The sequence below is a fragment of the Thermobia domestica genome, chromosome 11, assembly GCF_964235325.1.
Source record: "Thermobia domestica chromosome 11, izTheDome1.hap1.1, whole genome shotgun sequence".
Taxonomy (NCBI): domain Eukaryota; kingdom Metazoa; phylum Arthropoda; class Insecta; order Zygentoma; family Lepismatidae; genus Thermobia; species Thermobia domestica.
The window spans coordinates 202,109,159-202,126,813 of record NC_137464.1 but is presented as its reverse complement, the minus strand read 5'-3'; the positions used below and the strand labels follow the sequence as shown (position 1 = coordinate 202,126,813).

General features: G+C 35.0%; 2 protein-coding genes across 2 annotated transcripts; one reads left to right on the top strand and one right to left on the bottom strand.

The window, feature by feature from the left end:
- The first annotated feature begins 11,390 nt into the window (after window positions 1-11,390).
- On the top strand, window positions 11,391-12,251 carry LOC145665425 (uncharacterized). The gene has a single exon (XM_081732732.1). It carries the CDS (start codon window positions 11,391-11,393, stop codon window positions 12,249-12,251), a length of 861 nt encoding a protein of 286 aa, XP_081588858.1.
- A 4,087-nt stretch (window positions 12,252-16,338) lies between these two features.
- LOC145665424 (protein GVQW3-like) lies at window positions 16,339-17,088 on the bottom strand. The gene has a single exon (XM_081732731.1). The coding sequence runs from the start codon at window positions 17,086-17,088 to the stop codon at window positions 16,339-16,341; it is 750 nt and encodes a 249-aa protein (XP_081588857.1).
- Between the last annotated feature and the right edge of the window lie 567 nt (window positions 17,089-17,655).

Below are 17,655 nucleotides of genomic sequence, written 5' to 3'. Positions count from 1 at the left end.
TGATTGTGTAATTACTAGTTGACTCTCCAGAATGTACCGTGCACCCCTCGCCGATCAAGAAATAGAATTTGAACAGATTGCATATGATTCTTCATCTGAAGAGGATTATGTTGACAATTTAGAAGAAGAATGTAACTACCAAAATGATGAAAATGAGACATCAACATTTCTAGTGACGAAATGGACATTTCAAGTGATAGCAATAGTTAAATTTTTCTGCCTCATGGGCAAATTACGTGATGCAAGAGGGCCCCCTGTGCTTCGAGAATTCCTGCTGCTAATATTTTGATGTCTTCAACTGGTCTGGCTTAGAAATCTCGGAATGTTGAATCGATAGAAGACTCTTTTCTTCGACAAATGACAGATGACATTATTGATGATATTTTACTGCATATGAATGAAGAGGGTGAACGGTTGGTCAACCACTGGAATAAAAATCTTTTTGATAATAAAAGATCTGTTCATTCCGATAAGATGGAAATGCTAGCTTTCTTCGGCCTATTGTTGATTAGTGGAGTTTTGCAAGAAAACAAAGAAGACAGAAGAAAGGTGAACTAACAGATGAAACTATGCGTCGTGATATATATGCAGCAAAAGTGTCAAGAGCGAGATTCAAGTTGATTTTTTCCCTGATTCGCTTTGAAGACAAACTGACAAAAGAAGAAAGAAAACGAACAGACAAATTGACTTTATATTCTGTGAGAATATTTTGCAAGAAACTTCTGAGTGTCTTTGGAACCGGAACCGGTGAACAGCTAGCGGTATTTAGAGTAAATGTCTCTTCAGGGTTTATATGAAATCTAAACCTGGAGGGTAGAGAATAAAAGCGTGGGTGTTAGCTGACATAAGGTATCATTACACAGGAAACTATCAAGTATATTTGAGAAAAACAGGACCACAACCTGAAAAAGGACAAGGGATACGTTAGGTTTGTGATTTAGTACACCGTAAGTACGAGTCAGGGCGGAGTATAACCGTAGATAATTTTATTTTACTGATTTTGATTTGGCGGAAAAACTTCTGAATCAAAAACTGGCTATAACCCTACGGAACAGCAAAAGTGAGATATCAGTGAACTTTGTAATAAGCACACAGAATGACATTGTTCTCCTTTTGCGTTTAGAAATAAAATACCACTAGTGTCGAACGTAACAGAACCAAATAAGTACATTATACTTCTGTCAACCCAACGTTATCCTCTTTAAGACTTACCAAAAGGCTTAAATAATGTTTTATATATATATATATATATATATATATATATATATATATATATATATATATATATATATATATATATATATATATATATCAAAATATTTTAAAATTTTTCACGACGAACACATTTTAAAACAAAAATACACTGGTTTCCACTTTGTACCCCGCGTGGCATTCCGCGTGTGCTAAATATCTTGGCCTCCAAGGGTTAAGTAATATGATGGTTCGATAAGAACAGTGATGATTTCATAGGGTGACACGAAGGGAAATTTCCCCCGGCCAGAAGTAAAATTGAGAGGGAACGTGGGCGTACGTCTCCTTACCTTTTAAGATTCACTTTTATCCCTGTCCCGGGACCTGTATATCGTATCTTGTTCAATGAAGATTCACAGTGTTTTCGTAATAGAGCTTTTTCCTCTCATTGTATTGAAAGTTTCCTTCCTCCTCAGAAAATCGCTTGAAATCATCACTGATTCCTTTGTAATTTATCTTTTGTGGGACTCATTAATTGAAATACACATTCTAAAAGTGGGACAGGTCTTGTGACACAACAATTTCTAAAACTACTAATCTGCGGCTTTCTTGAGATTTTATGGATATGGTTTCATTTGTTGTCGATTCTGATATATAGAAACAAGTTTGGTCTTACCCTTTCAGGTTACGCGCTAAACTACAACTCTCATTTCTGTTTCGTTGTGTTTGTAACCGTTCGCATTGGGTTCCATACTGGAAACAGTTTGAAAACTAACAAAATGTACACAGAATTAGTAGTGGTAAAAACCTCTATTATATTTGTAATGGTGTATGCCATTAGGTAGTTTTCTTTCTAAACTATGAGGATTGAACATTTTTTAGACCATGCGCAGTTTCTTTTGTAAGAAATTCAAATTCTACAATTTCAAAATAAATGACTTGGTATTGTGTGTGTCTCTACTGAGTGTAATTTTTTGGTTTTCATCAGCAATTTAAGCGCCGTCTCTCATACTTTTTGATTTTCTTTTGTTACGATACAGCATAATTATTATTCAACAGTGAACGATTTTTGTTCTAGAAGTTCTTTTACTGCTCAGTAAATGAAACCTTGTATATTATATTGTACTTAGTATTGTTCTTGGTTAATCAATATCATGAAGCTACCCATTAACGTATTTGACGTCCCCTGTAACCCATTACATTTACTGTGGTATTTGAAATAGTCTGTACACCATTTAAACACGAAGTACAATTATTGTTGATTGGAATGCAGAAATGATGAAAAAGAAAATTCATGTTTACAAGCAATCTATTTTGACGAAGGATATCCTCTGCAATTCTACATTTTTATCGTGATAAAAATTGAAATATTATTATTATTATTATTATTATTATTATTATTAGTAGTAGTAGTAGTAGTAGTAGTAGCGGTTGCTGTTTTTGTAATAATAATAATAATAATAATAATAATAATAATAATAATAATAATAATAATAATAATAATAATAAACAATAAAAATATTTTGATCAAGATCGTAGAAGAATAAACGAGCCTAGAATGTTTTAAAAACATCTATGTTCATACTGTACGTACCTTATCAAGTAGAATAGCTAATAAGTTGTTTTATATTGAGAGACATTAGTTTTTCAGACGGTTTGGATTTTTTGCATAGTAAACGCAAACAAAATGTGTATGCACCCTCATACACATAGGTTACAGTTATATTTAAATACATATTATTACCAGTAGTATTAATAGTAGTAGTAGTAGAATTAATAGAACTAATATTAGTAATAGGGTAGCAGCAAAATTATTATTGTTGCTATTGTTGTGATTGCATATTCGTAATACTCTACCTTGTATAGGGGTGGCACAAAAACATACGTCTTAAAAACAGTTTGTTAGACTTACCGTCGAAATGAAAATTAACGTTAACCCTTTGGGGATCCTATGGAACAATTTGTACCATACGAGGTGTTTCATGTTACATTGCGTTATAACTCTCCTATTTGAGCTTTTTCGTCCGTTTTTTTTTTCAAGTCCAGAGGCATTGCAGAAGACACTACAGATGGTTTCACACCTTCCTGTGTCGAGACATAGGAGGTGATGACGTCATAAGTCTAAAATTTATATTTTCGTGTAATACGTTTTGGGGGGGTTATGTAAAGTATTTTTGGCGGGCATACTTTTGCACGTAGAAGATTGAAATTTTGCACAAACATGCAGTCCACCGAGTAGTATTTACCAGATTTTTTCTTCAGATTTCTGCGTTAAAACGGTGGGGGATCCAGAGGGTCAAAAAGTTGAAAAAGGAATATTTTTACCCAAAAATCCCGTTTTTCCTCATTTTCCCGCCTTAAATACATAATAGAGATAAGTGAATGGTACCGCCTGAAAGGCAGTTCTATTCTGAAGAGAATGATGTGCGACACATGGCCCTAGGGTAATTAGGGAAGTGTCAGGGAATTTTTATCAAAATATATTTCTGTATAGGGGAATTTTGGACATTTTCGGTACTATTTTTTGCGGGCTTATTTTTGCACCTAGAAGATTGATATTGTGCACGAACATTCAGTCCACCCAGTAGTATTTACCAGATTTTTTTTCAGATTTCTGCGTTAAAACAAGGGGGTACAGAGGGGCTAAACGTTGAAAAAGGGAAATTTTTACCAAAAATCCTTTTCACGGCATTTTCTCGACTTAGATACATAATGGGGACAAGTGAATGGTACCGCCTGAAAGACAGTTCTATTCTGAAGAGAATGATGGGCGAAACATGACCCTAGAGTAATTAGGGATGCCTCAGGGAATGTTTAAACATTTCCCTCTGTATATGGGAATATGGGACATTGTCGGTATATTTTTTTTTTTTTTTGACGGGCTTACTTTTGCACCTGGAAAATTGGAATAGTGCATAAGCATTCAGCCCACCGAGTAGTATTTACCAGATTTTTCAGATCTCTGAGTTAAAACAGGGGGGGTCCAGGGGGCTAAAAGTTGAAAAAAGAATATTTAGAACCAAAAAATCCCGTTTTTTCTCATTTTCCCGCCTTAGATACATGATGGAGACACGTGAGTCATAACGCCTGAAAGGCAGTTCTATTCTGAAGGGAATGATGGGCGAAACGTGACCCTAGGGTAATTGGGGATGTCTCAGGAAATTTTGTACCTGAGATCATGGTGTTTTACGGTAATTTGGGGCATGGTGGGAATTACTAATAAAATTTCTCCCGCCCTTGGTATTCAAGATAGAAACTTGAAATTTGCCACACACATTCAGTATACCAAGTGCTATTTATCAGATTTTTTAGATGGCTACGTTCACACAGGTTCGCTCTAGGGGGGGGGCAAAGTGCGAGAAAAAAATTCCCTCCTAAATTTTCCCTTTGGCATCATCTTTCCCGCTCCTGGTATATGGTATGAGCATACAAGTGGTATCATTTGAAAGCCAGCTCCATTCTGAAGAGAATGAGGTATAACCCATGATCCTAGGATAAATATTGACGATGCAGTAGCGGCTTGACTGAAAGTCTAAAAAATAGCCCCAATACACCGGATCTCTTAAGGGTTAAAAAGGAAATTAAAAACTTAAAGACAATGTCAGTTGCCTTTTGCTACACTAACTACCTTGTTGGCGTTCTTCGTTTCGCTGTAAACCATCAGAACTAGTAGATTGCCAGAGTTCTGCCCTTTTTTTGTTCGTCCCATCTTCTAATTCACAAGAGCTTGGACTTATTTATTCGATCATGTTTCCTTATCAACGAGGCCGATTACTTTAGTTTATCCCACTCCATTTCTTGCTGTTTTTCTGAATGCTACTGATACTGTGCTGCACTCCTCTTCCACGAGCAATTATTCTTCCTTCATTGACAGTACTTGGGATGTGCTGATTTCTTTACGAATATTATTCAGCACTTGTTCCAACTACTTTACACATTTAGCTATAACGGTAACATTTTGTCGACTTCTTTATACATATTCTTTGATGAAGATATCGGCTACTAAAAGGTCGTGTTGTTTCGTTAGACGCTCACCTGGTATAACTTTTAAGTCCTTTAAAAACATGTAGGTTTCGTTGCCTCATAAGATGAAGTTGATTTGAGACATACTGAGGTGCCACTCTTATGGTGTTCATCGTTCTTCTTGTAGAAAAGTTCTTAGCATAGAACATATGCTTCTGCCGCTTGTAGAACTTGTAGCCTTCTTTATTTTTATTTTCGAATCCAAAACTATGTATTCTTTCAAATCATGATCATGATCATCCTTCATGCCTATTTAAATCTCCTGAGAAACAAGCTTATCATTTAATAAACAATTCAGCAGAGTACTGCTTAGTTTCATCCAAAATAAAAGTTTTGTATTTTCATCACACCAAATTTGTGGGACATAGACGCTGATTATATAGATGGTTGTCCTTCTTCTAGCATAAGTTTGACTATAATAATTTTCTAGTTACATTTTTCAGATTTACAATTTTTTCTTTACATTCTTGTCTAAGAAAATTTGAACGCTGTTATTTCTGTTGTTTTTCCCGTATATATAACCTTGTAAACCTTTCCTTTTCCTTTGATCTAAAATCCTTCCATTTAGAATTCTGTATATATACTGTGCCTACCCTCCTTCATCCCAGTTTCTCCAATAACTGGGAGCTTCTATCTGTCATGGTTCCAACGTTCCACACTACTACTTTAATTTTTTTTTTTTTACACTTTTTGCACTCGCTTTATAAACCTCTTCTGTCCGGTAAGATATAATCTCCCGGTAAGATATATTCTTTGCTAGCTTCTCACGAATTTAAGACGATCGGTGCACATGTCTCTTCCGGGATACACCCTAGTCTTGTCATCACTCACATTCTTTCTCAATCCATATTTGATTTGGAAACTCTACAATTGGATGCCTGCTTGTTGTCAACCCTCAACCTGGAGGAAAATAATTTTCTGTCGGGATTTCCTTCTCTAAATTGAATGTATCACTATAATTAAATTTTGGCAAGCTGCAATTAATCTTACCTAAAACTACTACTGAAAGTTTCAGACCTAATACTGAACTACTACTGAAAGTTTCAGACCTAATACTGAACTACTACTGAAAGTTTCAGACCTAATACTGAACTACTACTGAAAGTTTCAGACCTAATACTGAACTACTACTGAAAGTTTCAGACCTAATACGGAACTACTATTGAAAGTTTCAGACCTAATACGGAACTACTATTGAAAGTTTCAGACCTAATACTGAACTACTACTGAAAGTTTCAGACCTAATACTGAACTACTACTGAAAGTTTCAGACCTAATACTGAACTACTATTGAAAGTTTCAGACCTAATACTGAACTACTACTGAAAGTTTTAGACCTAATACTGAACTACTACTGAAAGTTTCAGACCTAATACTGAACTACTACTGAAAGTTTTAGACCTAATACTGAACTACTACTGAAAGTTTCAGACCTAATACTGAACTACTACTGAAAGTTTTAGACCTAATACTGAACTACTACTGAAAGTTTCAGACCTAATACTGAACTACTACTGAAAGTTTTAGACCTAATACTGAACTACTACTGAAAGTTTTAGACCTAATACTGAACTACTACTGAAAGTTTCAGATCTAATACTGAACTACTACTGAAAGTTACTGAACTTCTAGTGATAGTTGGACAGTTAATCCTAAAATTATTAAACTCACAATTATAATATGTGTAGGAAATAAACAACGTAACAGAATAAAGAAAATGAAACTTTGAATTGAGGAATAAATAATCCAATTCTCATTTATGAAAAAAAGCATACGCTTTGAGAGAAATATTTGTTAAATGATAAAATAAATGCATATTAACACGTACAAACAACACCCAACTGACTCTCAACCACAGAGCCACCAAAATATAGGCGGCAACTTTGCAAAACCGTGTCACATTAACACGCTAAATTCGAAAATGCACTCCCAATTGATCCAAAAATATGTTCTAGAGCTAACTAGCGAAAACACGGAACTTGCAGAAGGGAGTATGTTGTTCTCATTTGTCAGTTTAAGCTCTAGTAAGAAATCTGTATATGACACCTTATAACGATATTGTGTATTTTACATGTCATCTTAGAAATCATTCCTTGTATTTACGGGCAATATGTGCTGTTGAAATATGCACAAGCTAGTTAGAAGAAGAAGAAGAAGAAAATATAAAAAGAAATAAATTAATTTCTTTCTGATATTACTATTGATAGTTTAACATGGTAATCTGACGATATGTGTTATTGGTCGTCATACAAACTAGAAACATAAAATATAACAGAAGGTCCATCTTGTAGAATCAACATGTACGATTTTTAAAGGGTGTAAATGTTTAATTCATTACGTGTTATACTAAAAAGGTACTATCAAGATGGTGTGTTCAAGTGTATTTCAGAAAAGGGTAATAGACTAGATTATATGTATTCGAACTGTGGGCTAAAGTGTAACCCAAACATACTAAATAAATATATTAGTTGCAACCTCAATCCAGTTACTTCATAGCATTCTTATAGAACGAATACCATCGGGATCTTTTATATTGTTTGATTGAAATGAAAAAGGCGACGTATTATTCGGTTAAAAATTTCAAAATTATGAACAAAAAACAACTGCATTATTGCAGTATTTGGCTAGACTACAGTATATGTTACGTAATTGAAACATTACGTAATTGAGAGCAAAAACGATGTCTCTTTTATTGAAATAAAGGTTTATTTCGAGAGGTGTATAATGTCAATTTCCGTTGTTGTTGGCATTGTGGATTTAGCACTTAATAGAAAGCTTCATGTGGAAACATTCAAAGTAAACCACTATCTTAAGCAATATCTAAAATAGCAACATTGGTACCTTAATTATAAATTACACTGAAAGATTGAATGTGTTTAGTAAATTGCTACTCAAACATCAATTCCAATATATGACTTATACAACATACAATACTAGTCACAGTTAACTTTAAACACCGGCTTACACAACTGCTGCGACAAGGCATTAAATCTTAATAGCTCAGCTCCTAATTAAGCTTGGAAGATAGTTTTGATATCAATGTATCTTCAAGAATAAAGCTTGGCGCCGATCTGCGTTTTATGTACTTAAGGGTACAAGGGCGGAGATGGTTAAAGTAAAACATCCTTTTTGTTCTTTCTGCATCAGGTATTTGGTACAGCCCTGTCCTACCCTTGGGGGTCCAGTCATAAAAATTGGTATGTAAAACAATGAAGTAATCCACAAGATGTTAATACTCTGTAAATTTACTTATCGCTAATATGAGAGGAGTAGGTGTGTTACGGAGTCAAATTTATCGATCTTTTTAGTTATTTTTTTACGTAAATTAGTTTTCATTTATTTTCAGGACGGTTCCATATAAGACATCTTCTACGAGTAGGGCGTGAATTGCAAGAGTGTTACATCGTTGAAGTGTATTTCATAAGCTTTCCAACGATGTCTCACTCTGTGATAATTAGAGTGGTCACCAGATCCGCCAACGCAAAGGTCTGCAAAAGCCCTTGAAAATGACATACATGGCGTTTTTGTAGGAAGTTCGCCCTCAATTTTTATCTTACTTTGTAATGCAGTAATGACTACTATTTTTGTATGATTGTCGGAAATGCATTGTCTACACATTAGCGTCATTTTATCAGCGTAGAATGGCTGTCAGGGTTCCCTGGGCCTAAAAAACTATATATTTTTTCATATTTTTAGATTCTTTGTTTTACTTCTTCTTCTAGGTATAGGGTGGGAATGGCACAAGTGTTACCTCGTTGAAATTTTCAACCCTTGAACGTTCAACAGATTTATGAATCGTTCCTCTATGATAATTTAGGGGGTCGCCAGGGTCACTAACACGAGAATCTACGACTTCGTTCAAATCCCTACCCGGTGTATAAAGGTGTATCTGGCTACCCACTTCTCCCTTTGACTACATTCAACAATTTAGTATGTAAACTATGCCATACTAACATCAAATTCATCCGAATTTGTATATTATTTATTTAAAAATAATTAATACTTTTGGGATCGCACTCTAGTTGCATTCCTAATTTAATTTGTTCTTGCTCACATAGATGTGTTAGATAAAGTAATGAAACTATTCCGACCCGAAATGTTGATTTTATACGAAATATCGATTGCCCCCCAACATTAAGGTTTCATTCGAAATCCGAATTTCCTCCTATGTCTGAATTTTATCGGATCGAATTTTGGAGTAAATCCGGAAAGTAAAAGATGTAGGTTTCGGAAAATAAAATCTTCTGATGTTCTTGCCATTCCTACTTTTTTACGAATTTTTGAAACTAATTATATTGTATTCCCCTACATGTAAAACAGAATAACGGACAGAACCCGAAATGCCTACTTCAAGAAAAATTGAATTAACTAAACCATATCAAACCTTTTTACGTATAGTGATTAGCATCAAGTAAGAAAACACATTGTGGTCGAAACGTTTGGAGTAAAGTATACACTTTACGAAAGATTAACAATTTTCATGTCGACTGTACGTACCTTAAGAGTGTCATAACAGGTGAAAATGTAGGCAAAATGAGTACAAGACCACAGTTTAATGTAGCATTTGTAACATATATAAATAATACTCCCAGCGATAATCGAACTTGAGTCTCTTGTGACACATGAAAAAAATCTTTACTTTTTAGCTATCAAGGAAGTCAAACATATTCTACTGACTTCCTTGACCACTTTCTTAACGTATTTTCGTCAAAGAAGATTTTTTTTTGTTTTAAGTATTCTCCTATATAGGGCGAATGAACTAGCATGTGCCTATTAGTATAGTTATTATTATCTTCACTGACTTCTTTTTACTGTATAATAGCTGCCTACTTAGTTTTAATTTAAGAGGTTTTTCACTAGCCTTACATATGCTGCTTTTCCGAAATTTTCTGAATTTTCTTTTTGATATTTTGCTTAAAAACAATGAGAAATTTGCAGTTTATAATAATGGTATAATGAAAACTTAAGCTGACGTATTTATCTGTATTTAGACTTCCAAACTATCCTATGCATAACTTTCAGAAGTCATATAGAAAGGCTTTGTCCATCCTACTGCTACCCAGAGTTATCAGATCAAACATGCTAAAAGATATTTAGACGTACGTACCATCTCATCCCTTTCCTCTCTATTCAAATCTAAAGTTTTTCTTAAATTAGTCACTTCTTGTTTCAACGTACATCTCCACTGAAAAACAAACAGTAATGCTCAGCTAGAAGCGGTTCTTTGTAAACGATTCAGCGTCTCAAGCAAGAACCTCGATTATCTCGAATACTCTACCAAAATCGGAAGTAGTTCAAATTTTATATATAGTAGTCAACTCCTTCAGTAATCAATAAAATACTACTGGCCATCTCAATCACCATGATTATAAGGACAAACACTATTTTAATGTTGTTCATCATAGTAATTTAACGATAATTAAACAGTAACACATACGCTTCGACCTAACTTTAGTTTAACTTTATTCTGAATCTAGAATATGGTAATTTAAGCACTGAGTAGTAGAATCTATACCACGTAGCATGCATCACCACTGCTCAACTCAAAAATAATTGACTATAAAATTAATTACATCCTATAACATAAAACGGATTGTACATTTTAAATTAAATATAACTAAGATAATTGTAAGAAAGATATAAAATGTATGATTCTAGATAGAATATAAGCCTTACTTCTGGTTGAGTGAGTCCAGTTGCTGTCAAAACATTAAACTTCTTTTAAAGAACAACAAATTGTTGAAAATTAATAAACTCTGAATCAATATATGACAACAAAACTGTTGGGATGTAGTAAGGGCAGGAAGTTACATGAAATTGTACAATACCGTTACGTTGCTGTTGTTAGGTAAATATTATGTGTAATGTTGAGATGAAATCGAATCGCTAGATTATGAAGAAGTAATTAATATACTTGTGAGTTGAAATTAATATATTTAGTTAGGAGCCGTAGCGATTGTGTATCCACAAAATAATTGTTGGATAGATCTTGTGAAAAGTGTATACCATAAACAGGTATAGAAATAAAGCAAGCATTTCTACGAAAAGGTGTTACTGATTTGGGCAGGTCTATAGAATTACAGTAGACACAATTGAGGTGTGTTTATATTCTTTTAGTAAGAATATAGAATTTTACATTGGCGCAGTCGTTCATTGAAGTTACGCTCTGATTAATCATGTCTACCATTCCAAGCTTTCCGATTTTTAATGTGGAAACTGATTGCCTCCAAACTTATTTGGAAAGATTTGAGTTTATGTGCATAGCAGCACAAATACCAGATGAACGAAAGGTTGCAACATTATTTACAGTAATGGGAACAGAAGCTTATGATCAACTATGCAACATTTGCTGGCCAGATTCTTCATCAGCAAAATCTTATGAAGACATCAAGATGGTGATGAAAAAATATTATGCTGCAAAATTAAATATAATTTCGGAGAGATATCAATTCCACATCATGCGACAGAAGCCTTACCAGTCAATTTCATCTTTTGTATTGGATTTAAAAAAACAGTCAACCTTCTGTGAATATACCGGTTGTTTGGACGAAAATTTGAGGGATCAATTTGTTTTGGGGATTGCGGATAAATCAATTCGTAGAAAATTACTCAATACACGTGATCTAACATTCAACAAAGCAACAGAGATAGCATTAGCAATGGAAAGTACCGAACAACAACTTCAGGTTTATAAGACATCTGGAAAAAGTGAATTAAACGCTGTCCAATCGTCAAGGGTCCGTCAAAAGAAGGACAGTACATCAACATCACATAGCTCTTCGTCATCTTCTGCTCAGGCTTCACCAAAGTCAAAGAGTATTTGCCGATATTGTTCGATGCAGCATAAAAGAGGACATTGTCCGGCATGGGGAAAGATTTGTTTAGGTTGTGGACGAAAACATCATTTTGCTTTGACGTGTAAATACGACTCATTTGTGTCTTCAGAATCAGAACGTCAAACACAAGATTTAGTTAATTCTGGGTATCAAGAGACTGCAATCATTGATCAAGATGAAGCACAAGAATTAAGTAATTAAGCTAACATTCTACGGCTTGATACAATATGGGTGGAAACGCCAAGTGTTGGGATGTAGTATGGGCAGGAAGTTACATGAAATTGTACACATACCGTTACGTAGCTGTTGTTAGGTAAATATTATGTGTAATGTTGAGATGAAATCGAATCGCTAGATTATGAAGAAGTAATTAATATACTTGTGAGTTGAAATTAATATATTTAGTTAGGAGCCGTAGCGATTGTGTATCCACAAAATAATTGTTGGATAGATCTTGTGAAAAGTGTATACCATAAACAGGTATAGAAATAAAGTAAGCATTTCTTCGAAAAGGTGTTACTGATTTGGGCAGGTCTATAGAATTACAGTAGATACAATTGAGGTGTGTTTATATTCTTTTAGTAAGAATATAGAATTTTACAAAAACGTCCCAACGCACATGCCGGACCTCTACTGAGGAAAATCTTGTATCATTTTGTATGATGAGACACCTAATTTCTAAATACAAAGATAATATTTTGTGAACTGCCAAGTATCAGTAATACTCTTAGATGAAGATGAACACATATTTCAACCTAGGTTGTACTTTCGGAATTGCTTAAAGCTCAAAAAGAGTAATGAAAATAATTAAATTCATTCGTTTTCCAATAGGTGGATTTTGAACATTGTCTAAATAAAAAGTTTAACCAAAGAAGGTTCTACCACAGTATTATCTTTCATATTGCCAACGACAAATGTTACAGGTCGATTAAACTTTCCGGTTCCTTCATAAGATAAACATATGGCTTGTCTTATCTATGTTTGTGACCAGTTAACACCCTGATAAACCTTCTAATATCTTTCAGTTGAACGCTTCACACAAATAGACACAGACAACAAGCTAGAAGGAAAGTTATGTATAGTAAAAGGCAATGAGAAACGAATCACATTTTTAGAATTGCATTAAAAGTATCAGACATACTCTACATGTAAATGATGACGTTTCGTCTCCGGAGCCAACCGGGTCACTACGGCTCGTGGGTCTGTCCGGATCACTGGTTCTAAAGGGTCATGGATTTCACTGGTTCTTGGTTTTCGGAGGCTACGGGTTACAAAATGTGTTACATCATTGTTATTCACTATTTCTACTATTATGTAGCATCAATTGCTGCTTATCGAATTTCAAAGTGTTCTCGTTGTTTCCCATCATTCTTTCAAAAATGGACATAATATTATACCTTTGATTGAGTAACATCTTGACGTGAAATAATATTACACACACCTGACTTGAATACTATTACTTCATTACGCTTCAAGCATTGACAGACACAACTAGCCTTTTTCCTGAGAAGCCCTGATTTTTATTTTACTTTAATGAAGTGATATACACTGTTTCAACCTGTGGAGTGGATGGACGTTTCAAGTGTTATTTTTCCGGATATATACTGTATATATATATATATATATATATATATATATATATATATATATATATATATATATATATTATGTACATCATTATAGCATAACCAAGACCATCCCTGATGTGTCTCAGCAGGCACGTGTCCACGGGTGGGTCAAGGAAGGCCGGGCTCCCCTGAAGTTTAACTATCCCCCTAAAATTTTCACGGTAGAGTTGCAAATGAACTATAATATGGTGATGAAGTATAATGTGATTAGGTAGGGACACCCTAACTTAAACCAGGACTCCATATGTTTTTGGTCTTGCTACGGGCCTGCGTCTCATTGGCAAACTCTATATGTTTATAGATTTTATAAAATTTCTTCAACATCTTAGAAGCATATTAAAGAATCAAATTTTTTGTTTTAGATTCTTTCTGATGCATATCGTTTAGGAAATATGTACTACATTTTATGAACAAATGCTTTCCCAAATTTGTCGCTAATAAGCATTCATTACAACTCAGGGGCGTAGCTCAGTTTAGGCAACTTGGAACCCTTGCCAACAAGCAGTTTCTAGCCCGAAAGTGGGTTCAGCTCTCATGTTGTTTACTAAACTTCATTAACCCTTAAAATATATCTAGAGAAGTCTTATTTGCGCTATAAGTTGGAATTTTCATTATTTTTTCATGCAATAGTGTTTTGCGTGAGTGTTTTAATATTTGTAATTTGAATGTGATATTCATGTTTGTTAGTTTTATATTATTTTTTATTTGTATATATAATATCAAATCATTCGTCATTACTTATTTATAGTAAGGTAGCATGGCGTTCATGCCAAAAGTCCAGAAATCTAATTCTTATACCCAATTCTGTTAGTAGTAATAATAATAGTATATTTAAAGTGAGATACGTTAATGAATAAATGACCTTGATATGGTTAAGGCTGTAGAAAATGTATACATGAAGAAACTGTTAATATAGAAATAAACGTGTGCAAGTAAATTTGTTCGAGTTTATGTGGGTTTTCATCGTAAAATAAATAAATAAAAACTATGTGAAAAGACATAATTGAACACTGCTATGCAATACTAATAAATTCTGAACTATTTCCATCCAATCGGGCAAATGAGAGAAACAACGACGATTATTAATTTAAGCTGTTATACTATATCAACATGTCGATGTAGCTTGTTAATTAAATATTTTATTGTCTATTCCATTGTAAATTTTCTTCATTTATTGCATACATCCTTCAAATGAAAAGCTCGTATCTTCTACGTGTAATATCGAACCAAGTGAAACAGAATTTGCCCCCGATTTTTCAAGTCATTGATACACTATATCTATTTCATTAAGTAACATTTTAAAGTAAACTAATAACAGATACATTTGAAGTAATTCTGTTATACTAAATGGTTAATTACATATTGTGACACAATATTCTTAGCACTACTGTGCACAAGCATGCATGACGGTATACTCTGAACTCCAGCTTTTCCTTGCGGTGCATGTATACCTAAATATCCATTTCTTTATATTTATCATGCTCTTGTAAGCTTCAGTGCTTAAAAGAGGTCGAGAGGTAACATTTAAAAATGTAGATTTTGAACAAAAAACAAATGTTGCCGAAAAAGAATATAGGTAACACGTAACATTAGAGAAGGGTCAGATTTGACCTCAAACCAATTATTGAACTTGGAAACTAAGCTATGCATACGTGTCGGAAGTCTTATAGAACGACTTTGTTTGTCAGTCTGTCCACCTGTCTGTCTGTCGACATAAATGACAGCAAAATTGATAATTTATATCGAGCTGCGGACTTTTGCGATCAGTTCTGCCTCACAAGAATAGGTTTTATCTCCTGCTCTAACCCTCTATTCAAACGAGAATGGTAGAAATAAATTATTTATAGTTTCAAGACAGGAATGATAACATATATCCACTACAAGTTTTTTTTTTTAAATTGGATTCAATGTTTCAAGACAACATACCATTATCACCCACAATATTCTACGCAAACCGGGAATATTTGAAATTCTGCAATACTTCAAATTTATTTTCAAATTTGCGATTCCGATTTCAAATTTATTTTCTTAAAGCGTTCTTTTTTATTGCACTCTATTAAACGTCTTATGAATAATTTCTATTATTCTATTATACCTCTATTCACACCAGACGTGGTAGAAATTAACCATTTTCAATTTGAACGTTCATCGCTATACAAGAGACAAGTAATAAATAGCAGAATTTTTTTGAATCAACATAGAGTTTTTAGGTGTACACATTTTTACCACCAACAGTATTCTACCAAGTGGTTTCAATTTATTAGTATTTTCGGTTTCAAAACATATTTATAGGATTCATTATGAAAGTAATGAGCATTGCTTTAGAAAAACTCTTTTATTGTTCCGATTGTTGCAAATCTTTAACATTCCTCCAAATACGCTCCTTCTGCATCGATACACTTCTGGAGACGTGTTTTCCACGCCTGGAAAGCTTCTTTAAAGTCCTCGGCTGGAATGACTTTTAAAAACTTTGTAACATGAACTTCAATGTTTTGCACAGACTCCCAATGTTTTCCTTTGAGGCGTCTCTTCAAACGGGGAAACAAACACTAGGAGCCAGGTCAGGACTTTAGGGGTGGGGGACCACTGGAGTTCTGCTCCGGGCCAGGAATTCGACGACGGTGAAGGCGGTGTGACTTGGTGCATTGCTTGGTAGAGTATCATTGAGTCTTTGATGTCACTTCGAACGGGGGCATCCGTTTCCGTTTCATCCGTTTCAGTCTCTTGAGCACTTCTAGATAAAATCCTGCGTTGACAGGTTGTCCTGGTGGCACAAACTCGAAATGGATGATTCCTCGAACGTCGAAGAAGACAATGAGCATGGTTTTGATTCGGAATTTGCTCATGCGCGCCTTTTTGAGGCGGGTTGGGGACGAGATGTGCCACTCCGCACTCTGCCTTTTGGATTCTCGATCGTATTCGAACATCCAGGATTCGTCTCCAGTTACGACCGAGTCTAAAAAGTCCGGATCACTTTCACACAATGCCAACAGCTCCTTGCAGCGCAAAACTCGACGTTCTTTTTGTTCGTTCGTCAACACCTTCGGCACAAGCTTCGCACAGATCTTTCGCATTTGCAGGTCCTCGGTCACTATCCCATGTACCGCAAATGTTGAAATGTTTAGGGTGTCCGCGATTTGTTGAATGCTCACACGCTGGTCTGAGAGCAACACTTCACGCACACGGTTAACATTGTTGTCGGTCCTGGCCGTTGTTGGGCGTCCAGAACGAGGCTCGTCGGTGACCTCCTTCCGACCCTCCTTGAACGGCTTCTGCCATTTTCCGACCTTGCATCTTGACAAACAATCCTGCTTGTAGGTCTCTTTCAGCATCTGATAAGTTTCCGTAGCATTCTTACCCAACTTGACGCAAAATTGTAATGCGTAGCGTTGTTCGAGCGAATCGTCCATCGAGCCGTGTTACAACTTGTAAAAACGTGCTTCATGCGAATCGACATCCACACGCTGTCACTGCTCGCAACAGACTGACGCCGGGCGCATTTGGAAGGACAGACCACCCATTACTTTTTTCCGCGCCGGCAGCGCGCGCTGCGGTGAATTGTTGAGTCAGGGTAGCGTCATGCTCATTACTTTCATAATGAACCCTGTATATAGGACAAAGAAGGTGTGAGGAGCACGAGAAATTTCTGAGACAGTCCCAAGAATAAGAAGTCTCGAGTGTGTCTGTTTCTTGATACCTTAAGAGGTAAAACGCTATGATCTTTTGCTTGTAACATTGCCCATGTAATCGGTAAAACAGAAGTACTTAGCGACAAATCGTTTCTTTTTTGTTCTGTATTCAGTACCAAGAATATGTTACATCTCTGATTTATCTTTTTTATTGCAGCCACAAGCGATAGAAATAATTAGTATTTCCGCTTCCAATATTGATCTCCGTAGAGTAAAAACATTAAAACATGGCGAGTAATAACTTTTTCATATATATTCAGGTCCGGGGAATATGTTGAATCTTTGATC

Excerpts from the sequence above, each read along its gene's own strand:
- LOC145665424 (XM_081732731.1), bottom strand. The coding sequence starts at position 17,088 with ATGGACGATTCGCTCGAACAACGCTACGCATTACAATTTTGCGTCAAG.
- LOC145665425 (XM_081732732.1), top strand. The coding sequence starts at position 11,391 with ATGTCTACCATTCCAAGCTTTCCGATTTTTAATGTGGAAACTGATTGC.